General features: G+C 35.4%; 1 protein-coding gene across 1 annotated transcript in view; it reads right to left on the reverse strand.

The window, feature by feature from the left end:
* The window catches only part of LOC143183370 (alkaline phosphatase), a 367,206-nt gene that overhangs the window by 296,291 nt on the left and 45,272 nt on the right, over nucleotides 1-25,643 (reverse strand). The window contains exon 2 of the mRNA XM_076384898.1: nucleotides 10,520-10,770. Coding sequence (XP_076241013.1) covers nucleotides 10,520-10,770 — 251 coding nt within the window. The remainder of the gene's footprint in view (nucleotides 1-10,519; nucleotides 10,771-25,643) is intronic.

Here is a 25,643-nt window from a genome sequence, read left to right on the forward strand (position 1 = left end):
CACAAGTTCTCCGCACGTTTGGGATTAACTGTGACAGGCTCAAATTAAACGCTTGCACCTCTGATAAGAAGGATTTCACAGGATCTGTCCTTTTTCGTGAGGGACATACGACATGATTACGTTTCGTGAATCCTTACGAAAATTCCTGATCCCGAGGAGACTTCACATTAAAAGACGATTTCAGTACCTCCTGTAAATTGAAGATCCTCTTATTTCCAAACTAATCTTGGATAAATTTCATTTATCGTTGACACTAATGATACGATGGAAACACAAATAAAACATTATTTAGTTAAAATTTAAGATACATTGTGGTCCCATATTTAAAACGAAACTACGAGGATCTACAAACTGATGAAATGAATTCCCATTCGAAACACGCCGCAGTGAAAGAATAAAATATAGAAGAATTTTCGTATGATCATAAAAATGATATAAAGATGCAAAAAGTAAAGAATAAAACTCGAATATGGTCTCAGGAAAAGGAGGCACTGTAAATCACGAACGAGGAGGTCCTGCAGAATCTGTTCCAACATGATCGAGTTCACTTGGACTTGGCGTAGCAAGAAAGGCTCGAATCTATACGACAATAAGACGTTTGGCCAGCGTCAGGAAGTGCTTGAAACCTCGAAGGACTTTCCCGGAAAGTTTAAGCAGAACGAATAGATCGCAGAAAAGTGAGGGAAAAGAATAGAGGGGAAGAAAAGTGGCCCTTGCGACGAATGAAAAGATAGAGGTTCGGTCTATTAATAAGCGAAAGACAACTCACGTTGGAGGTAGAATCGAAACGATCGTCAGACTTCTTTTCGTGATCCTTCTCTTTCGTTTTACCCTTTTCGTGTTAGCGTCAAGAAAACATAAAAAATGTGGAGGGAAGATTGAAACTGAATCGTCACGCTGGATGAAAAGTCGAACACTGAATACTAAGCAGAGAAGAAGGAAGTGCTTTTTCATGGTGCACTGAACGAAACACGGACTGAGAAGAATTTCAATATTTTAACTAAATAGAAAGTAAATATCTTACGTGTACATCCAAAAGAATGTTTACTAGTAAATATCTTACGTGAAAGTAAATATCTTACGTGTACATCCAAAAGGATGTTTACTAGTTTTTTATTATTCGTGACTTTCATTGTGGACAATGGCATTAATCAAAGATTGAACTTCATTGACAAAATTGGATTGCTGCAAGCAAGCGACTTAAGAATTGTTACCTTTATCGACTTAATAAGCTTTTTCTCATTTCCTTTTTTCTGTGCAAACAAGTATAAAAGTTTACATAACGTAGAAACCTAAAGTATCCCTTCATGTCTGTCAATATGAATTCCATTTTAACAAAAGAACTGCAGGATCATTTGTTATCTTAACAGTATACAAGTTAAGATATAAACTATATTTAAATGTGCAAAGATTCACTCTATTGAAATCTAATTTAATATATCGAAAATTGTTTCAACATAAATTATAGCGTTTCAATATTGCAGCTAATTTTAAAAAATCAAAGTCAAGTTTTTTCATTATAAAGAATAAATCTTCGAGAGATTATAACTGCTTCCTCTTGAGCACTAAAGATTATATATTTACTCAATATAATTACGTATAGCTAAAGCCTTAAAATCATATAAATTGACGGGTTAAGAAGACGTATTAATTTTTATATAAATAAAATTGTTACATGTTTTTTCCTGTTCAGCTTGCAGGTACATCTAAGCCCATTTTTCTTCTCTTCTTGTTCAAAGACAGAAGCTTACGTTACTTTTCGAGAATAATATAAGCAAGTCCGCAAGCAATATTGAAGTCCTCGAAGTCTCGAAGAACTACGTGGAAACTTTCACCGATTCTATCCGTTTTCGAACTGCAGCAGCAAGGGGGAATAGATAAGGCTTCAAGAATGGAAAAAGTGTTAAGAATAGAGAATAAAGGAGAACAAAAACAAATCTTAAGAAAAGAACGACGTGAAACTAACAAAATATTATATAACATTTAAACTATTTTAAGACGTGTAAATATTTTCTTTCGGCTTTTAATATTTCAATATTTCGTATTGCTTCAGAATGAGCTTTTTTTCTATTTATAGGAGGAAAATTTATGGTTCCACCACATACTGATTAATAAAAGAATTAATATGACACAATTATGGGATCTATTGGTTGCTGATACTGCAAAATTTTCAATGGAAACTATCACATCGAGCTTTTTCTTATTAAATTATTACTGAAGAAAAAGTCTGGACTAATTACAGTTAATCTATAATTTCCTTTTAGTGATTCAATTAATAAAAATAACATGTACGTGTGTGACATGTATTCTAAAAATATTCTTCAAAAATGAAAGTTACTTTTTAATTAATCGAACCCAGAATTTTACTTCACGTTCTCTCGAGAGTCTCTTGGTCTCTAGCAATATTGTAACTTGTTAAACTACCATTTACTTTTCGAGAATCGAGACTTCTGGTATAGATTTACGTCAGAAATTTAAACAACCAAAAGAATTTATAACATAAAATGATAGCGAAATGTTGTAATTTTCTGCGAATATATGAGGGGTGTAGAAACAATTCATCTGCTAACAAAAAAATATAGTAATAATAATAATAATAAAATACGGTAACAAAATTTCTCATATGTGTACTTCAACTATCATATATTTTCACCATAATCCAATCTTGACAATTATATGTAGGCTAAAATTCCAATTACGAAAACTCTGCCTAAAGAGGATTTTACAAAATGTTGATGAGCAATGCTGACACATTCTATTTTCTTAAACAATAACTTCTCATGATTGAATCACAATTATGTATGTAATTCTAGAAGCAATACGTCCTCAAAGATTCAAGCTCTTAATAATCATTGCTCGAATTCTTCATTAACCTCGAGTTCATCTTTTTTTAAGCAAAAAGAGACGAAATAAATTCTAGAGTCGAAAAAACCAATTTGGAGTTCACTCATGAACAGTAACGACAGCAATATTTGGACTTGGGTCCCTCCAAGTTATCTGTAAATCCATATCAAGAGGAACATGCAAAAGCAGCAAGGAATTGTGTGTCACAAGGGACTCGAAATGGACACTCGAAGAGCATCCGCAGGGAATTTCGCAAAAACAGAAGGGTACGTTGATCGCTACATTGATCGATTCACCGTCGAATACCGTCGGTCGTAGAAGACTTTTCCAAAGAAAAAGACTGAGAACTGCTGATCTAGAGAGAATGTCGAAAGGCCCCAAGGACTGGGAAAAAAGAGAATGAGTCCAAGAAGAATTTCACTCGTAAGACACCAGAGGATAAGAAGCCAAAGGAAGGGACAAAAGGAATGGCCACATATTATACGTGGAACATATATCTCTGCTTTTATGTGCTGTGTGATTCCCTCCATCCTCTCTCGAGAAGTACGTGAGCGCGAAAGATTTTTGGACGAATTTCGCGTTCCACTAGTCGACAACTCTGTCACTGCGTGTTGCGAGTCGAGTGAATCGACACCTGAAAGCGGCCACAGTGTTTAGCTAATTAAACGGGGTCGCCAGTATTTTGAATGGCAGTGTCAGTAGTTAATAGGATGATCGTTCTGGTGTTGTATAAATTTTCAATTGAAATCTTTGGGATTCTCGCTGTCTTTTATTGAGATTCGACATGAGGACAGAGCTCAATCGATATGTTGGCAAATAACACAGCTTTCACCGCGAAATACATACACGTAATTGTTTTGATTAATGTGAAAATATTAATTTAAATCGAAGAAATTTATTCTTAGGCAAAAACAAATTCCCCACATAGAAATGGTTTTGAAGGAAAATTTTTCTCCTCTGCCAGCAAACGTCGGTGTTTATATCGAATCCTAAAATCTGCTTAGGTAATAGTACATCTTGAATCATAGGTCTGTCTAGCTCCTAACCTAAATTAACTATTGCTTTAAAAGTTGTCATCAATGTACCAGTAATCATTCAGTAGAATTTTAAGAAGGAAGTACTCATTTGAATGTAAGTAATAAGTACTTATGGATTATGACCTAATAATAATCACAAAAGAAAACTGAATGTTATATTTGAGGACTCCCATGGTAGAAATAGTGCTTAGAATTAAAAAATGATATCATATTTTTAATATTATATACTTTTCAGTCAAGTACGTTCTTCACTTATTTATTCTCAGTTTTGGGGAAAATTCTTTATTACGTTTTGCTAGCTGAGTAGTCGCAGCGGATTAATAGATTTTTCCAAATACTGTACAAATATCACAAACATAACATTAATAAGTAGATACTTGCGAAACTTAGATACCTTCTGTCCAAATATTAATGTAATGTCCCGTAACTTCGTCTTTTCGTAAGAAAACGAAAAGGACTTATGGAATAATCTAATACTTTGAAAATATCTTTCCTATAACTTATTAATATGCTTGCAAGGATACCATATCAATCACTATTTAGTGTCTTGACTTGAACCTCTTAAAATTTTTTTACAGAACTCATTCCTCATTGAGCCACAGAGCTAATTTACGAGAATAACAAAAATGTCTAATTAGAGATTTCAGAAACTCATATTGTACTAGGTCTACACTTTGCCACTAAAGGGATTTTTAGATTCGCCTGCAGTTCCTCAAATTGATTACTTAACCACTTAAAAATATAATATCACCCTCTCTTTTTATCCTCTTTTGGTATTATCTCAATCACTAGTTATCACAAACTCAACAATCAAAAAATTTCCAACGTGTCTATTAACGTCTTAACAATGACTAGAGCTATAACATGCATATCGTTACGTTTCAAAATCGCGGTCGCCAAGTCAAAAGTTTACACAGTTGTTGAATTTTATCCGTGCATAGAGAACTCGATTACTCGATGTCAGATAATAAGCAAGTCTGTAACCAATGCAGGAACAATCCTCTTGAAATCTCGATAGAGTTTGTTGGGAAAGTTGTTCCATAGAGGGAAGGGATGAGGGGACCAAGTTGGGCTCTAGCTGAAATTCGACGTGCACGCTCGCGATTTCCTACAGAACGCGAAAAGTGTGTGTGCGTAGAGGGAGAGAGAAACAAATTGGATTGCGCGAGCCGACATATATGTTGCAAGCAGAAATGCGAATATTCAAAGAGGATATTTAGCGTATTCAGTGTTTATTATGCGTTCTACTTCCATTCTATTTTTATTACGAACTACCTGTGTTCTTGCCATGGTGTCGAGAAAAAATTTGCAATTAGCCGAGCGAAACGCAGAATGTGTCAAGTACGGATGCGAGTTATGCTCGACGGTAAAAATGTAAATGACAGGGGAAATGTAATTTGCAATCACTTTGCTGCGACAATATGACGGTATATTTAATTTTAAATGTGAATATCCTTGTTACCGATCATTCATATACACATATTTATTATGAATCTTTCGAATGAAACAGAAGGTAGGAAAAAGAGAATACGATATATGTTACGAGACATACGTGCAAATTTCTGGAGAAAATTAATTTTCCTAAAATTTCCAGTATTTTATGTTCGAATATAAATACAATTCCACGCGTGAATAAATTATATAGTACTGCATAAGTCTGTAAATATTACAGATGACAAATGTTAATTCGCCCATCCAATAAACGTGATTCCGAAAGATATTTCATCGTTAATACAAGTTACAATCACGCCCATGCAATATTTCATTCACTACAATTTCCTCTGGTAACGCGAAAATTGCATCATTATCTTAAGAGGAAATTCACCGATTACTATTTTATTGCTTTCATCACGAACGTTATTACGCGTCGAAAGCACGCGACGAAGATGCACGCAATTAACGAAGAACTTATAAATGGTCGATGATTTCAGAACAACACACACAAAGGGCCTGCCATTCTTAATTATCATTCTATATCTATTCTAACTGTCGTCGGTCGCTTCAGACCTCGCTCGAGCCATTCTGATTTCCGAAATGGCTGTCCTTTAAAATTACATTCTAGTAATTATAAAGTGAAACGCGACTAGATTACCTGCGTGTGCGCGCGATTTGTTACTTGTTCGTGTAATCCTAAACGAACAAAGCTGACCAACTTCGGTCCCGTTACAAACGATCCTACGATGACCACACCTCTTCCAATTTTGGTCAAATATTCGCATAGTTTCCGGTCGCTGTATTCGTTACCATTAATTCCAGCCGAAGTAGCCTTCGACGAGGTCGTTTAAACTGAAAATAACTGATCGAGCAGGTCGGATGTAAAACCACGAAGTTTCGAGAGACTCGAAAAGCCAACGGATTCTAGTAATGTAATTTGCTAGAAAAATAGACCATAGAATAGAGAAAAATTAGATTAAAGGAAGAACCTCATTCTGCTACTTTTTGCTATCCTTTCTTCATTTTGTGCATTTTGTATAATCCTACGAATCACTGAAAAGTATGTTTTTAGTGATTCTTTTTAAAAGCTTTAGAAATAAATCATTATGTAAATCATAATAAACATAATAATAATAGCATAATGAATTGGAAAAGATACAGGGTATTCCCGGGTTTAATGGTCAAACTTTGGGTATGAATGTAGGACCATAAAATGAACAAATTTTTCCTGTGAAAGTATGCTCGCAAACGTTTCTTTTATGAGATATTTACTTTTAGTGTTATAAGAATTTAGAAACGAATGACATTGAAATAATCTAGGCTTATCCTGTTTATTGATAAAGAAGAATACAATTACTTCAAAATGACTACCTCCAGCTTGGAGCCTAGCTCTTCAGCTATCAATGACAGAATATGTGATACATTCGTTGATACCAGCATATTCACTAGCAGAATACATAGAAGGTATGATAAGTTTACTAATTTGTTCTACGAAAGTATTCAGCGAACTAACAGTTACTTAGTGCGAGTCAAAGAAGTATTATTTATAATACAAATAGCAATATATTGCTAACCTTCGATCATCAAAACAGAGATACTTCAATATTCTTCATTCCGAACTCTCAATAACTTTAGAAGTAAATATCTCTTGAAGGAAGCGTTTGCGAGTATACTTTCAGAAGACAAATTTGTTTGTTTTACAGTCCTGAACTCATATTTAAAATTTGACCATTTAACCCGGGAACATCCTGTATATTATTAATGTTACTCGATATTAAATTCTGTGAATGAGGTTAAATAGGTATGCATAAAATTGAAGAATGAAAATTCGTAGCAGGTCTACGAATATCTACGTAATTCCTTGTTTCATTACATGATCATAATAAAACGAAGGTCTACGAAAAACATGTTCAGAACTTTTTCTTATCTAAGGAAAAAAATTGCGCCAAAATTCTGTCAATTAAACAATAAAAATTCACGAATATATCTCCGTATACAGTAAAAATTGAATAACAAAAATTGAAGGAAGATATTTTCAACACAGAATAATAATGTAAGAAACAAACAATATACCATACTCCAAGAATGAATAAAATACAAAATATGGTAACCAATTGCTTTTTTAATCATAATTGGAGGTGATACATTTGAATAAAAACGCTTAAAAAATTCTGCTCTATAAAAATAACTCCGAGTTATCTAACTATATTTCAACTTCTGTGCAATACAATATTTCCTACAGTTCAAGAAAAATGTAGAAGTTTCGTGCTGACACTTGGAACATACTGAGTAAATACCCTAGACATGCTTCTAGTTAGCACTCGAGTAGTATCGTTTTCCACCTCGTCACGACCTAATCGCGGGCGTTAGAACAGAGACCGAGCAATTCGATGCAAGACGAAATTCAAGGACTACAAAAACTCCGCAGGGAGGCGAACGCAATCGTAGAAGAAAGCGGAAATACGTGGGATAGGTTGATAAGCTCGACGGTGTCAGCAGACCGGAGTATCGGTTCCATTCGATTCTCTGTCTAGTATACGGAATGCTCGTTTACATCGACACGGTAATAAGCCGCGCTCTCGAGAGTACTGTCGAAACCACTCGGGATTCCAGAAAGGAACTTTGTTGGAGAATTTCCCGCCGTGTCCTTGGCGTACGAATAAAAGCGGCCGCTGGCGAATAGCGGGGAAAAAGAGAAACCGAAATGGCAGGTTTGCGCGCGCGAGCACAGGTGAGCGAGAAGGGCCGATTAAATGGGTACCCCGTTACCTGTAACGCGATGGAACGAGCTGAGCTGAACGAGACCGATTCACGCGTCGTTATCCTTCAAATTTCACGGAACCCCTTACGGTTTAATTAGTTCTGATATCACGCTACGAGTGTAATACTCGGTTGAGAGACCATCAGGGGATAGCGAAGTCTTGTGATTAACGAGATAACGAGGGAACCGCGGGATCCTATCGAAACGCCCGAAATGTTGCCCTTCCTGATTTCATATCCTCGAGATCTGTGCCAGTGAGACGAGATGGTGAAAACGCTGACGAGGGAAAGGATTGGGCAAGTATTGGACTAAATGAGAGGAAAGGGACACAGACTGAAAGGGAAGCAAACTCCTCGAATACGCAATAGAATTTTAGGAAAAAAGATCGTTGCGATTGAGTCTGTATTTCTGTAAACGAAACCTGCCATATTTCGTCAAATGTGATGAAAAATATCTTTTATTATGAATACTTCTTGTATGAATGTCTGACTACATACGGTCTATTATCCCTTATTGCCTTACAGAGTTCATCTATTGATCACTGAAATAGAATCTTTGCTTGTGGAAACAAATAATGACTCATCAAGTGTGACGAGAAACATGAATATTTCTTATACGAATGTCTGACTATATACGGTCTATTATCCCTTGATGCGTTACAGAGTTCATCTATTGATCACTGAAATAGAATCTTTGCTTGTGGAAACAAATAATGACTCATCAAATGTGATGAGAAACATATGAATATTTCTTATACGAATGTCTGACTATATACGGTCTATTATCCCTTGATGCGTTACAGAGATTCATATTTTATTTAAGAATTACTATAATTTATTGAAATTCTTTAGAACGATTTTAAAAAATGTTATGTATATTATAACTACGTTGACTTCTTTCAAACTGAAAAATATTTTCTACAAACTGTACAATATAGATATAAAATGCATGTAGGTACCTTGAAGAATTGAAAATAAACGTACCGAACAAAGGATCACTGACAAAATTCGTGTATTTCAAAAATAAATATAGAAAATCGAAACAACATTCTGAAAATCAGTGCTCAATTGCGTAATGGGGACAGCAGTTCAGTCGCCCTTATAATCCAGAGCAAAACTTTTCAAAGTAAAAGTTTCCCCTGCCGTGTTTGATGCGCTTTTCCGGGAGAAATGTTTGCAACGAAAATACTGGGCGCTGTGTTGAAAGAAAATATTCGATGCCGCGTGTTTAATAGTCCCTGAATTATACGACACAGTGCTCCCTCTGTTGCAAACAAAGGACGGTAATGTATCATAGAATAATACATGCCATTAATAATGCGTTGATGGGAAATGCTGCAATGCGTATCTGGATGCCCTCATACTATGAAAAACCACCCAAACTGAAAGTAATTTGTCGTGCGATTAATAAATCTTGAGAAAACAGTTCGCGTCACTGTCACTGTTTTACGACTGTAAACGTGATTTTATGTAAGAAAATATTGAATAAAAGATAGGGAGATTTACATCTCCAAAGATTGAATTGACTATAGGAGCATTAATCATAAGATAATAGGTATTATGAAACAACACATCAACGAAAATTTAGAGTGTATAATTCTAATTATTCAGAATCATAACTGATTTATGCAATAAATAATTCTATTTCATGTCGATTTATGTATCTCTATTAAAGCTATTAATAATAAAAGATCAGCATCTGTCAGAAATCAAGAAGTCTTTAGGTACTATACCTATAGATTTTGAAATGGCTAAAACCTAGATAATAAACTCATTAATATTTGATCTCAGTAAACCAACTAATCAAAATAATCAAATTTAAATTAAGTTCAACATTAATCATCAAATCGTCATTAATACTTTCACAACTATTTCCAGGCGTTTGTTGTAATCAAACAAGTGTCCTAATACTTTTGAGCAAGAGTAAATATTTCTTACTTCACATATTAATCTTCCAGCCCCACGATAAACGAATAAAGACTCGAATATCATGAATTAACATTCCGCAAGACAAACCCTTCTATTAATCTCTCTATGAAATCGAATACAGTACAATCCGTACTGATACTCTATCCTCTCCGATTCCGCGGGGTCGAATCAGGAGGCGATACAAGATATCAGAGGATCGAGTCAGTGGGTTACATAATAAGGCAAATCTCGAATCACGAACGCAGACGTTCCGGAAATCTTGTTTCGGTGATGAAGGTGGAGCCTCTCCAGGGAAAAGTTTCCCACAATCTCGTGCGTTCCCGAAAAACTGAAAAGTAGGAGAAAGCAGAAGGATAGCAGGAAAGAGGGGAGCCGTTGAAATTGGAAAGGAAGCGGCGAAATGCAAAAGAAAGGGCGCCAGCGTCGAAGGGAATTGAGAAGGTAGGGAATGTTGCAGAGGGATAGCGAGGGGAGGAGGAGAAAGCGAAAATAGAAGATGGAAAGAGAGGACTCACCCTTGCCAGAGCCACGGCTGGGAAGCTGTCCCAGGCGAGTTGCGCTTCCTCGCCCGTGTTTCCATGACGTTGACCTGAGAGGATCCTCGCAGCCGTGAGAGTGCTCATCCCCATCCCGTCGCCGACGAAGAGAACGACGCCCCGCGCCACGCCGCCCGGCGGCGTCGTACCGCTGACACTCGAACTCGCCGCCGACGCGCGAATACGAGCTTCGATCGCGCGTGTCGCTGCCTCATACCAGACCTCCCTCTCTGAGAACAGAAATTTTTCTCAGTTGAGTGGTCTGTGCCGGAGTGTCCCCCTGACTGCACACCTATCTTAATTGAATCTATAGTCTCGAAGCGTTGCCGGGAAAATCGGTCGTCATTGCTGGCATTTGCCGTAAGTATTGTTCGGTTATCGGCCTTTGTTGTCCCGTGTACGAGGAAGCATTTGCGAGGAAGGGATCCTTTGTGAATCGACTACAATGTTACGTTAAAGGCTTCGCTGGTGGGTTGTTACGTTCAGCTATGACGCTATTACCTGCTTCTATCCTTTGGATTTTATCGTCATTTGGAGTCTGATGTTTTTTATTAACCGTAATGGAATTCTTAGTTAATTCGTTTTGGAGTGTCAATTTTCGATTACGACTTAACTTGGAAATGAACAAGGAAGCATGAAAGAAAGAAGATTTTAGGTTTAACACTCACATAACACAAAGATGCCTTAAAAATGTTTTAAAGAAATCAAGTAAAGTCTTGAAAATGTCCAAAAGACGCCTCTGGAACGTCTGAAGTTGTAAGTCAATCCTTAAGACGTCTTATGGACATAAATTTCGAATGTCTCTAAGACGTACTCTGTCAAATATTTTTAAGACATACAAATTCAGTCATGACATTCAGGCATAAAATAGACATAAAGTAGACGTCTTTAAGACGTTGTATCCTATATGGGCAAAGATTGCAAGCAGAGATATCTGTAATTACCCGTTGATTGGTAAGAGTAAACAATATAAAAAATATATTCTGTTCAATAAAGATATGAATATCTTGTGTCATCTCACATTCTGTGTAACGAAACAGGACCTAAATCAAGGACAACAAAATTACATTCGAATCAGAGTTTGCAATACAGATGTAAGTTTGAACAATTTTTAAGTAACCATTTTTCTCTGTACACACCGATTTGTGGAAAAATTTTAATTAATTTTTACCTTACCCATTCCAGCTATATTTCTGTATTTCTGTACCGTACAAATATCTTTTATTTATTTAACTATATTGCTCCTAACTCTATATTTGGACGCTTTTTGTGTTTAGAAATTATTTTAGAGCTAGATTTACAAACGAATTTCAGTTTCTAATTAACAAACAATAAATACAAAAAATCACGTTTTACACTAAAAGAATTAATTAAAAACTTGTTATACACACTGACAATTCTTTATCAGTTCTATACATTCTAAAAAGTGTCCAATAATTTTCCGTATGAAAATAGTTTGTTTTCAATAGGATAAATCATCTTTTCTTTCACTAATTGTAAGAAAGTATAATCAACCGTCAGAATTCCAGTCTTCAACCATTACATCGGTAACAAAAAGGTACTAGCGTGTCAGTTTCTGGATCTCACATAGGGCACGCCAGAGCACAATCTGTAAGTACGTATCTGTTTTCTTTCGAATATCTAAATTCAATCTTCCATCCCAAGCTTTTTCTACACGCGATTTTATCCTGTTACTATCACGTTTTACTTATTTAATTTCCAATATACATATTTAACAAGCGTGCTCGATAGTGCAGACCTAAATGCCATAGTATTATTAGATTCCGCGGGGAATTTTCAAGCGTTGTAACTAGGCGGTTGCAACGATGTTAATCTATAAGCACTGTGCTTCTTCCCGAGGAAACTCGGTGCCTCGTCGAAATTGTCATGTTGTAGCTTCAGACCGCGATCCCTCTGGCTACGACAGCATCGCTTCTCGTTTGAATGTTGCCAAAGGGACCGGATATCTTAATTGAATCTGTTACTGAAACGGGCCGGTCCAACTGTTTCCGAGAAAGTCGTTTGCTCCCGTTATCGTCGAAAAAAAGGACCTCGCCAGTGAAACGAAAGTCTCACGAGCGGCGCGTAATGGTCATATGAGCAGTTGGTTTTAATACAAGAGAAGCACGTTAAACGAGTTAAAAGAATGAGAAGAGGACGATTATGATCTTCTGAAAGCAACAGGAAATTCATTCGACCCACTGACCATTTCTTCTACCACCTTTGTCTTCCTCCAAAAATAAAGCTGAGTCTACAAGATTGTGTTGGAAGGAAGTACACACTTAGAAACGAGGGATCTAGATTTTCAAATTCTCACTTTTCGTTTAACGTTTCGAATTTATGCTAGACCCTATATTAAATTTCACACGATTAAAAGAGATTTGTATTTGCCTAGGAGTACACGATCGACAATCGGTGACTAACAATTTTATCGGTCGAAAGATCGATTACAGACTTAGCAAAATTTTATATGTCGATTGTCTTTTTATCCATGAGATATAAAAGGAAGAATTGTTCAGTCTGTAATCAGTCTTTAGTTAGACAGACAAAATTGTCGATGGTGTGAGATAACAAGTAACGTGATTCACGTTTTAGAAATTAAAGTCTGTGAAGTTTCTCTGGTCATCGTTTGAAGAATTAGCCATATGCTTAAGGATGAACCGTTAAATGGGGAGGATTACTTTGCTTTTAGTAAACCAAACACTCTTCTTTAATCATAAGTCTCTTGCAAATGGCTATTCTGCGAGGTCTACTTCAAGTGCCCATCATTGAAAATTCTTTGAAGAGGTCCTGCATTCAAGTTTGATCAAGAAAATCGTGTGTTTAATTTTAGGGAAGAGTAGATTTTTTCAGTAATAAATGGCCACTTATACTTATCTGTACAGTAAGTCATGAAATAAAAAATAGCTATTTTTTAATATTAAACAGAAGTTACCATTTAAGTGGAACTGGTTTACCTATGGTCAGACAGACGTTAAACTAAAAATGGTTTTTAATAGAAAACATACCAAATCAATAATTATTGTAAACCTCTTGTATACGAGTTAGGTTTAGACGTATTAATTCATATAGCCTTCAAATATGTTTCTCATATAACAAATATTGCACAAGTACTTCATGAATAAAATTTCAAGCACTTCCTCTAGTGTTAACACATTTACCACATTATCTTCTATATGAAGTTCTTTGAATCGTAGTTGCATATATGAGCATTGGAATATTAACAGAGATGGCACTTAATACAGCGCAATTATTGGCCTCCGCGTTTAAGGAAGTTCGAGCTGCGAACGCATTGTTGAGTTGACGAAGAAAGTTCAGTGGATATGTACCCGTGGCAATTCCGTTCGATGCCCGATGGCAGTATCACCGGAAGTGTGTTACAGTGGACGACTGTTTCCGACAAACTGTACTAGTCGAGGATCTCGTCGTTACGGTTTGCCTAGAAACACATTGCCGGCTAGTAGCCGCTAATGGGTAAGTTCAAACTGCACCGTTCCTAGCAAACTACCATATCGTGTTGCGATATTGGCTGGGCCCGCATTTCCGATATGCCTTGCATTGAAATCCCAGAATCCATGAGTGTGTTTAGAGGCATGTATCCACTGTGAAGGGACATCAAGTAAAGAAGCGATACCAAGTAAATACGTTGTCAGGAAATGTAAACTTTAGCGTTAGTTTGTCACGTTACGAAATCGCTTTTTTTCATTCAAAGCTTTTTTTTTTTAATCAAATATTTCAATATTAGGAGGAGCTTGTGAACGTATTTACAAGTCAAATAGTAGGTATAAATAAATGAATTTGACACTTGTAAATTTATTTAAAACTATCACGAAAAATTGAAACTGAAATTATCTAAATAGGACATTGAGTATCAGTGGGTTACTTGATGACTTTTTTTACAAAAATTGTGACTTCTAACAAAAAGACAGTATCAAATTAGCTGCAAAGGTATAGTTACACACTATGAGTTTACAATATATAAAAAATATGAATGAAAATTGCTAATCAGATATAAGTATATCTATGCATAGCAAATACAGATTAATCAATTAAACAATACAGGGTGTAAATTAACAAAAATCTGAATGTAAAATGTGGACGAAGATAAGAAACATTTTGTTTCATATTAATATCATTATTACTAGTTCTTTATCCTGTTATAGGTAGTCATTATTTTACACGCAAATAATCTTTTATCACAGCTTGATTTTTCCATTTTTTTAATTTATTTAACTTAATTGTTTTTGTGCAATGTAGATGTGAGGTACCCTAATATCTTAAACATCGATTGCACTTTTAATTCAGGTCAGTGATATTTCGACTACAGAAGCGAAAAAGCTGTTTCGAAATTTCCGCAGCGAAGTGAAGATCTTTTCCATTAAAGTTCTTCGATACACGACAGGAAATCAGAACACATGCAATTCAAGAAATTTAGAAAAATTCAGAAAAGTGTAGATATATATCTCTCTAAATAAAACAGTCAATAATTTTCTAATTTATGAACTTGAAAGAGTCATAATTTTACAAAGCAATAAACAAATTCTAAATTTCTATATTCTTCTCACATAAAAAATTTATATTTCTGTTTATTTTTTAACTTTAGTATACTATGTATACAAGAAAGAGAAAATTATCTTCACTTTTAGTTTTTACTAGAAAAGAACATATAAGGTCAACGCTCACTAATTTTACTCTCCAGTTGCTGGATGAAGCTTTTTAAAAACTCAATGCAAGAGTTTTGTTTCCAAAAGGATTGAAAATAAATTTTCTCGTCCCATCTATTGAGAAATTCAGGTATTTAAAGGCACCATTGAACGTACATCTGTCATACTGTGAAGCGACAATCACATCGTCAGAGATGCGCATTTTTGACGGCTATAACGAAGCACACGCTGGTTAATCCGGATTTAACGCAAGTTCAGATTAAAACGAACGAAATTTCACGTAACGAAGTTTAATTTCTATTTCGTGACGAGGGAATAGAATTTCCAGCGTCGCGGGAGATATGAATTTTGTAAATACATGGATCGGCGAACGGTCGAAAACAGCAACAGCGGTTTTGTTCACGTACCACGTCAACCAACCACGATTAATCTGCGCTCGAAAAACAAGGCGTCAAAATTTATGCTTTCGTAAATTCAGCGTATTTTTAACATTAACGCGTAACCGACGCCGCATTTTGTCGAGCACACAATTTTATGTATCATGTTTCACTTGTCTCTGTTTCGTTCACTAAATTACTCGCAATACGATATTGAATATATCCATCAACTTTTTTCATTAGTTTGCGAATGGATAAATTGATACTTTAAAATTAAAAGTAATCAATTTCACAAGGCAAGAGATGAAGATTTAAAAAATTTTTTTAGAGAGTTGTACTTATCTTATTTTGAGATACATATATGACTAAGCACAGGTAGTTAGTAAGTCGTTTAAGATGTAGATTTTACAATTACATTCGAAACATACATATCTTATTTCACTTATTTAATTTATGCTATGTATCTACGTGAACAAAAAGGCTATAAAAAGAGTATTTATATTATTTTGTCGCTATTTTTCTGAGGGATATCAATTTTTCAGATCGACTGACACTCATTCTCATCTTTGACTGCCAATTTCATCAGCTCTGACTAAAATTAACTGGAGGTTCAGGTACAGTGAGTCTCATCGATTCGCAACTCTCTAGGCTAATTATAACGAATATTAGCTAATAAATTATCATTCTTCAAAAATCCATCAATTCGATTTTGGAGTAGCAACTTAATATTATTATTGCCCACCAATTTGTTATTGGATCATCGATAGGTGCGACTCACTGTACCTGACTCTCCAGATAACTTTAACTGGAAGCTAACTGGGGGTGAAGAAATGAACCATAAAACTCCTGTCATTTCCAAACATTTTCTACAACACTTTATGCACAGATAACGGAGTATATATTCCGTGTTTACTATTATCAGAATTACCTGTTGGCAGTTTGATTTTTATTCCACCTACTTCACGAAATCGACAAAAAAGATACTGCGGCACTTAAATGAATGCGTGAAAAATCCCCCGCATATAAAGTAATGAAACTAATTTTACTGCTTAGATAGCTCCATAACTTCCCTCATAAATATAAATTCGTATAATTGCGTTTCGCTTGACGCCGCGCCGCCAGGGTAGTATAACCCTTAAATAATCGTTTAAACCAGAGTCAGTCGCTGGGGTACAAACACCGGTGAATTATCTTCTATACTGTAGAATCGAGCGAAATAATCGTCGGCAGTGACAGTAAAATAGCTAGTATTCGAGCAGTTGACTCGATAAAGGCGGAGATCTCGACGCGACATGTCGTGCACTTCAGTCGTCGATTCGCACTTGAAGCGTGCCGTTAACCCGAGCCTCGCGGAAGTTTGATGCTCTGAGGGGGGCAGCAAAGATTTATGACAGCGCTGGCGAAACGTACGAGCAGTGTCGAAATTTATTTTAGCGTCGGATCGCCCGATAAATATTTGTTAGAGCGCGCAGATTGAAATCCAGCGCGTTCGTTTGTGCCCGATCCGCGACTGACGATTGGTCGCGCGCGAGCGCTCCTGGGGCTGACTGAATATTCATACATAAATACACGCGTCAATGATTCCCGAAAGGCCGATGACACATTGATAGAAGCGCACATGCGTCACTGTGCCGCATATACTGGCTACGTTTGTATAATCGAAATTTAATTACCACGATTTCGCGGGTATCGCTACATTAGCGACCCGCAGTCACTGGATGCCAGATGTTATGAAGCATACTAGCTTTATGATACGGAGATGGTAAATATGATAGAATGAGGATGGCCTGAGCGTATCGCTCGTATTACTGCTTCTCTTTTATTGTTCCTAGGCTTTTTGAAGCTCTTTTTATTCCCTGATCAATGCTTACACATTCGCCTCTGTTGATGCTGGTTGCATGCGTGTATATGTATTGCTGTTCTAACCAATGGTATAAACGGAAAAAGTGTATAATTATAATTGTACATTTGTATAATTGAATAATTGAAAAAGTGTATAATTATAATTGTACAATTGATATAATTAGAATTGTATAATTGAAAAAGTGTATAATTATAATTGTACACTTTTTTACTATTGTACATTGTAGGCTGCAGGTGTGTAATGAGAAATGAATCAGTAGATATTCACGTAACGTGAGATATCATATACCTACAAAGATATGAGTAATCAAAATTTCCATGTTTTGAGAGGTAATAGGGAGCTGAAGTGGACCATGAAGTGTTCTGTGAATAGCCTATAATTATATAGATACAATGTAAGGGATATAAAATTATAGTAATCTGACCATGTAGTCGTAAGGTTCAGTATAAGAAGAAAGATGTAGGAGAGTGAGACGAAGAACGCAGTAGTATTAGTCTTCTTATAGTCAGACACGGACTGCAAGACTGTAGTATGTTTCGGTGCTTAATCATTTGTGGATATAACAATTGTCTTTGCAGAAATCATGTACTAATAATAGTAGATACTTTAGAAATATGTTGAACTATATCTTTTATAGTTTGGATACGATTTATTTGTTAGAAGTAATTAAATAATTACAGTTTGTTACTATTTCATGATTAGTTAACTATACATTCAATATAAATATAGATTATAAATTATTTTGATGCAAACGAAATAGGTAAATTAAGTATATAGTAATTGTGTGAACATTTAACAGCATAAGAAGATAATGATTATCCATGATATGAATGAACGAATACATGAAATCGATTCTGAATTATGCGATAAGTAAAAACATCATCCTCATAGCGAACCACCTTACTTCATATATCGTATAGTCCTCATACAAGAAAATTGATACGCACTGGCTACACTACAGCCTTCAGGAATATTTAATGATTCTGTACATGGACAGAATACTGTCTAACTTTTCTCACGAAGAATAATGTTAATATAACACAAACTTAATGCATGTATTAAGGTAAAGGGAGTATTTCACTGACGAACAAGATACAAATGGTAGCTGTGTAAGTATAATAGTCAGAATCCGTAGGATATTAGTAACTCAACTTAATACTGATAAGAGCCGCTGAAAAATGAGAGAAAGATGAACGAAAGGAGACCGTCGAAAGACTCCTCTGGGAGCTCCATATAACTTTGGGAAAGTACAATACTTACCCTAAAAGAACTTCCAAGAGAGCAGATAAATGGTTTTAATAGAATGATCCCCGGGGTTAACGGAGTCTTTTGAGATACAGGTCTAATAAGATCTTTATATAAAGATAAACCAGAAGATAGCAGTGAGCAAGAAGAGAAGAATGAATTTTTGAACAGGTCTTTCGTTAAGATTGAAAAACATTTATCAGCAGATTAACTGCATATTCACTGTTCAGTTAAACGTTTATTTCCCAGTTAAAAGAAATTTACTTACTATTTTCTCTGCCAACCTGTTCGTGACTATCGACAATAGTTTCCAGCCAAACCAACATTTATATTTCTATAATTCAAACATACTGTATATCTATCCTGATTATCAAAATGTTTGTTACACTTAACCATATAAGAACCAAAACATTGAACCTTCCACCCAAAGTAAAGAAAACATGAACAAATACTTATTATCTGTGTTTCATTTAAAATTACATTGCAGAAGGTCTCTCCACTACGAGACGTCTCTTAATCGCATGTCGTCCCATCTCAGAAGTTTTCCCTCGCACTTAGAAACTGCTGATTCGTCGTTCGAGACTTCGCCAGACTAGGTTTTCCGCCCATTTTCCGCTACCTTCTCTGAAGACTCAACTTCCCCATCTTCACCGCCAACTCTATTATTGGCTACCGTCTCGCACGCGTACCTCGCTGGTCACGTGCGAGCCAGCGCGCGAGAAAAGAAACACTTAGCGATATTTAATCTAATACCCGAGGCCAGGGTGTAAAGTTTCTTCCTCGGTTAAAATTGAACAAGCAGCCGTAAATCTTCGTGTCGGACGCATCGACGCAGCCGACGAAACGGAGTTCGATCGCTGCAGGGGAACAAAAAGCTCACGGGGTGAGCGTTTAGTCGCGCAACGAAATCGCGAGGAAACTATATTTATCGGCTGAGTGGTCGCGCATCCTTGCGCCCTTCGCGGGGCGGAAGTTTACATGGGAGATTAACGCCCGTGTAATCCGCTTTGTGGTTGATTGCCGAGATCCCGGGGCTCCTTGGCATAATTCACGACCGAAACTTATTATAGCCTCGCGTTGTCGCAACGCGAGCAGCTTGCGACAGGAGAGCATAGTTTATGATCGCGATAGGTGCCTTTGCGAGCTGCACGAACCCTTGTCGATGCTTGCTCGCAGGTGCAACCTACTTCCTTTGACGAGCGAACCTGGACCGGATGGGAATATCGTATTCTACTAGTAGGCTGTTTAGCTGACACGATCACTCATTTTGCTGGTTTTCCTGGGGTAATAATCGATTTATTAACCATGTTGACTGTACAGCCAATGACAGATTAGTATGCAATGATTCAGGAAGCTTTGATTGGTTAGAACTTGTCAGAAGCAGCTTATTATACTAATTTAGCTACCGTTAGGAGCTGCTGAATTTTAATGTAGAAGGAATGGGTTATAACTCGAGTTCTGTTGCAGTTTGTTAAATGTGGTGTACGATGAGTGCCAGGGACTTATAATAAAGGAAGGTAATTGAGAATTAAAGAGAGATATACATACATACACCTATAAACAGCACTAGATATAATTAAATGTTAGACTAATCGAGCTGACAAAATGTAGATTGTTTAAATCACAACTGGAATCCAAGATTGACAGTGAGTACTCTGCAGGAATAGAATTGGTGCACAGAATGTGTCAAATGGAGAATGAACTTATTTATAAGGCTGATTTAGGTCCTGTCCTACATAGACAAACTGTAGGATGGGAAACTGTACGAACATGTATATTGAAATAGTCAGTGTGATAAAGTGTAAGGTATTTTGGACGAAGTTATTACGAAGTCCTATAAGGAAGACACCTGAGTAACGGAACGTTAATAGAAAGTCGGTCATCTTTCATTTCGACAACTTTTGTTTCATCAAAGATATGAACAGAAATACATTAAAACAGTATTATTCTGTTTCAGATAACTAATTTCAACATTAAAATGAATGTCAAGAATTTAATAATTAAATCAAATTATTCATTTCACTTAGCACGAATGTAAAAGTAGTACAGTGTTAACATACCAAAATAATATCCTCCATCAACACTTTAAGTAAGACTCGAGTAAAAAGTATTTCAGTGCTTAAATTCCTAAGATGCTTCACAGTATTGAAACACAAAATCGCAATAGTACAGTAACAACATGCCATTCTATATATACTAAGCTAAAGCGTGACTTCATTCATCACGTTACAAAGAATATTTTCAACGTGTCCATGAACTTATCAAGAACACTACCTATAGTAAAATAGTGACTATGAAGAAAGAGATAGGACAATCTTTTCTTCCAAGTTGCACAGTGATAGAGAATATACTAATTAATTAAACACCTTGCTAGTCATAATTAGTACGATCTTAATGAATATTCGCCAGTGAGAGAGAGTTGCGCCAACTTAGCTCCAAGTCTGCCTTGACACGACCTGTTTCAGTCCTAAGGGATCCCTGTGAAACTTTACACCTTTAGCTAGAGCGCGCCAAGCAAAATATGAATAATTTCTCAATACTCGCAATTTATGCGTCAGAATCAATGAAATAGAGGAGTTAGCTAATAGTTTTGGAAACCATTGAATTAATAACACTCGATACTAATGGATCTCTATTAGTGAATCTTATAGAGATGTACATGTGTACTACTCACTTAATGCTTCAAACTATTATTTTGTTCGGTATTTCAATCCATCTCAGAAATTAATCGTGGCATCGATAATAAAGATCGACGAAACTAATACCTAGAACTATTTTTATATACTTTGTTATTGCATTTGCTCGGTTTGTTGGGTATGGATTCTATTGGACGAAGCGATGGTTAAAAAGGAATTTATAGACCGTGATAATGTCTGAATTCGACAAACTCGAAACAATCATGAATTCTATCGGTAATTTATTCTAGAAACTATATACGCGAAACTACATACAGGAAAACTGAGGGTGTTTCTGAATAATAGCTTTATTGAACTCTTGCCCTTCATTGTATCATGTAACTACTTTTCAGAATTAGATTTTCGACAGTCCATTCCCGATTATGAACCGACCGTTCTTCCTGTTTCCATGCCCATTTCTGACTCATATTTTATTGGAACTTGAGATCTATTGCTTCCGTTCCCCATCCTGAACACCAAATTTAAGTTTCGAAGATAATACAGCCAAGTAGTTTGATCTGTAAGGGTCGAGGCTCCTAGAACTAAAAACTCGAAAAAGAAACACAACTCGAGGAATTTTTGTCACGAAAAAATGTACGTTGAAATTAAATAAAAATTGTCTTCACAAAACATGTTTATTGGTTGACAACTATTATAGAATAAATAGTATTATCTATAGTCTGATGGTTTTTGATCAGTAGATATTGAAAGTGCTCTAAACGACTTCAATAACATACATGCATAGCTTGAACTGCAAGTTTTGTAGAGGCCAATAAGTATACAGAGTGGTTTTTATCTTACACGTCGTAATATGTTCATTATTTTTGCTGATAGGAAAAAATGTGCCAGGACAAATTTGTTTGGTTCGAAGCTACGAACATTACGAAACATGTCTTTTTCTTTCAAAGACATTTTTTCCGAGTTTTGAAAGTCGTCCTCATTTTTTTGCACATTAACATGTATTTTTTATGATGCAGCTTTATGAACTATGATAGCTGAACTATGATATTTTATGAACTATGATATCATGACCTTTAAGTGATCTTGAATAGAAAATCACGTTACAACGCCAGAAAACGTGAAGGAAAGAATTTAACTCAAATTTGCTCAAAAATGTCTCGAAGACAATGGACACTATTTTGAACCTTTATTGTACAGTAAATTTAAAATAGTTAAAGTAACAATAAAATAATCAAATTTCTTGCTTACAGAAAACCAAAAGTGTAGAGTTTGTCTATATTTTTAATTTAAAGGTCATAGTATTATAGTTCGTTGAGTTCGTATTGATATGTACTATAAAGCTGCGTCATAAAAAGTGTACAGTAACATAAAAAAAAGATGATGACCTTCAAAACTCGGAAAATAAGACCATTGGAGAAAAAAATATGGATCATAATATAAAAATATGGATCAGCTTTGAATCCATCAAAACTGCTCTGACACATTTTTTCTTATCAGCAGAAATAACGAAGCTATTAGCATGTGCAAAATAAAAAACACCCTGTATCTACACTTCTTATTACAGTCAATATTTCCTTTAATTACCAATTGTAATAAAACTTCGAAATTTCAAAAATTCGACTGTATATTAAACATATTCTTTATTAGAAAAAATTGGTTGTAATTTTTATATGTCTCTACGTTTTTCGAAACAGATATCTTTCTTCAAATTTCTAACTAAATATTATACAACTCCTTAAATGTATGTATAAAAAGGCAATTCCTTAGTTACTAAATTCTATTTTACGTTACATCATTTTCAAAAAAGCAACAAACAACTCCAGTGTAAAGATTCAACTAACTATTCGCCAATAACTCAAACAGGATCAAATGTTTCCATATCTAAAAAGATAGACGTCAGGAGTGCACCGCCAGTCGACACGATATCGATAGAAGGTACGCGAAATCTTAAGATTTGAAATTCGAATAGCAAGGCAGCATAGATTCACCTAGACTCTCAGATTCCTGGACGCCTTCGAAGCATAGCAACAACGCGTCGTAATTCTTAGTCGTGCCTACTTTCGGCTGCCGCAAAATATATTCTCACGAGATATTTAGGGAATCGGTAAAATATCCCAAAGGCAGCCCGCGAGGAATTTCAACCGCGAGACTTATGCGCCGTTCAGCATACGAATGCTGGAATACATCTGCGAATAAGCCTTCGCACGGGTATCGATAGCACGGATCTCTCACGTCCTGGCTTCCAATATTTCGGTAAAGGTACGTAGCAAAGCTGTAAAAAGGAGCAAATATTGGTAGAAGCGATTGCACGGAATCATCGAATTACCTCGTTTCGAAGAGGCGTGAAAGAATACGCGCATTGGAATATAGAACAGTGCAATATCGCTAAGTTTCGTGAATGTTGCGAATAGATTTAGAGAATAAACATTTAGAAGATTTGGGTTGATTATTCGTCAAATTGATTAACTCCACGAAACTAAAATATTTATATTTATCTTAAACATTAGAGTTAAGCACCAATCAAGTATTTTAGCATTCAAATTTTAAAATACTCAAAAAGTGGAGTTAATCGTATCTAATTCCTCTCAGTGGAAAAGCAATAATTGATAACTCAATCTCAGTTAAAAAATAGGACTTGCAGAAATCAGCATCTACCTCTAGGTAGAGGTTTAGAGACGAAATGCATATAAATTGAAAAATTTGATTACGATACTTATCTGAGATTCACTTCTAAAATTGTATTGTCTTTATATTTTATTTAAAGTAAACGATACTATTAAAGTATACAATAAAGTAAACAATAACTATAGTAAGCCTTCGCTATGTTTACGTGCGAGGTCGTTAACATCGGTCTAAGTGGCTAGACTCTAGACATTGTATGTGCATGTGTACGCATATACTAGGTAAGTGATGTGTGGAGAAACCACCCTTCCTTTACTATGTTGCGTGAAGAGCGCGAGGAACAGGTGTGAACAAGCAGAGAATATTGCGAGCGACGAGAGAGAACATTAGAGAGTGAGAAAATGAACACAAAAGCGAGATAGAACAAACAGAGAGAGATACGCGAGTAAAACTACAGTAAGAGTGCCAATTACTGTCTGCTGATCAATTACTCTGTCCACGCTTTTATTTTCACATAAAACAATACGTAGTTATTTAAACTGAAAATTCTACTTGGTTTTCCAGTCTTTTTAGTTTAATTTTACTTAGAAAATTTGTTAGCTTACGTTATCTTAATAAAATTAAATATTTTCATTTTCATAGTGTTACATCTTGTCATATGTGAGAATAAAATAGTGGGTACAATATTGGTCAACACACAATAATTGGTACCCTTACCATATATCTATTGTATTATAAAAATTCATATAAATAAAAAAGTCCTATAGTACTGAAACTGTTTCAATACTATTATAACTGTTAAAAACCTCATCATTGATTTTTCTAAATTTTGTAGCTACACATCTGAGAAATCAAACACGATCACATTTTAATGATAGCGTCATTATCAACAGAATCCCTAACACGATCACTTATATTCAAAAACGAAGTTGTTTCTCAGATTGATTTATATTTTACTTGTAATATTTCGAAATTGTAGTTGTCTTTGTTATTTTCAACTGGAAAAACAAAGATAGTCATACGGCGAATGTCGCATCACGTCGTAACAGCTCTCATTGTTGTACAATATTGACGTGAAATATTGATTTTATGATTTTGTTTTAGTATGGAAGAGTTGTTTCTACAATATGAAATTTACGAAGAAATTGTTAATTGTAAAACTTCAAATAGATATCATGTTTGCAAATATTCACAGAAACGTGACTAATGCTTTGAAGTTTCTTCCATACAAAATAACTTTCATGTAGTGCAAAAGCCGTAAATATGAAATCAGAGCGAGCTATAGAAAACAGCAGTGGGACTCATTTTAGATAACTCCCTTTCTCGTTGCACGAACAACTTTACAGGTTAAACTTTTTTAGTAACACAAAAAAGACTAACGTCCAATAGTTTATAGTTCAGAGATCAAAGACTGTGTACACAATCCACTTTCGAGAAACATGGAAAATTTTCGACATATCTTTGTAAAGATTTTCGTACTAGAAAGTTCTACTATGAATATTTATACATGTGGAAGAAATTTAGTGTACAAGAAAGCAAGCAATTACATACATAATAATATGTAAAAATATACAAGATATTCAAAGAAAGGGGAACTCTTTAAATTTTCTTTCTCTACGTGTGTTATAAAAATACAAATTAACATAAATATTCGCTGTCTAAATATAAATATCCACTTGTTGCGTATCTTAATGT

This window comes from Calliopsis andreniformis, chromosome 1, assembly GCF_051401765.1.
Source record: "Calliopsis andreniformis isolate RMS-2024a chromosome 1, iyCalAndr_principal, whole genome shotgun sequence".
In the NCBI taxonomy this organism is placed as follows: Eukaryota; Metazoa; Arthropoda; class Insecta; order Hymenoptera; family Andrenidae; genus Calliopsis; species Calliopsis andreniformis.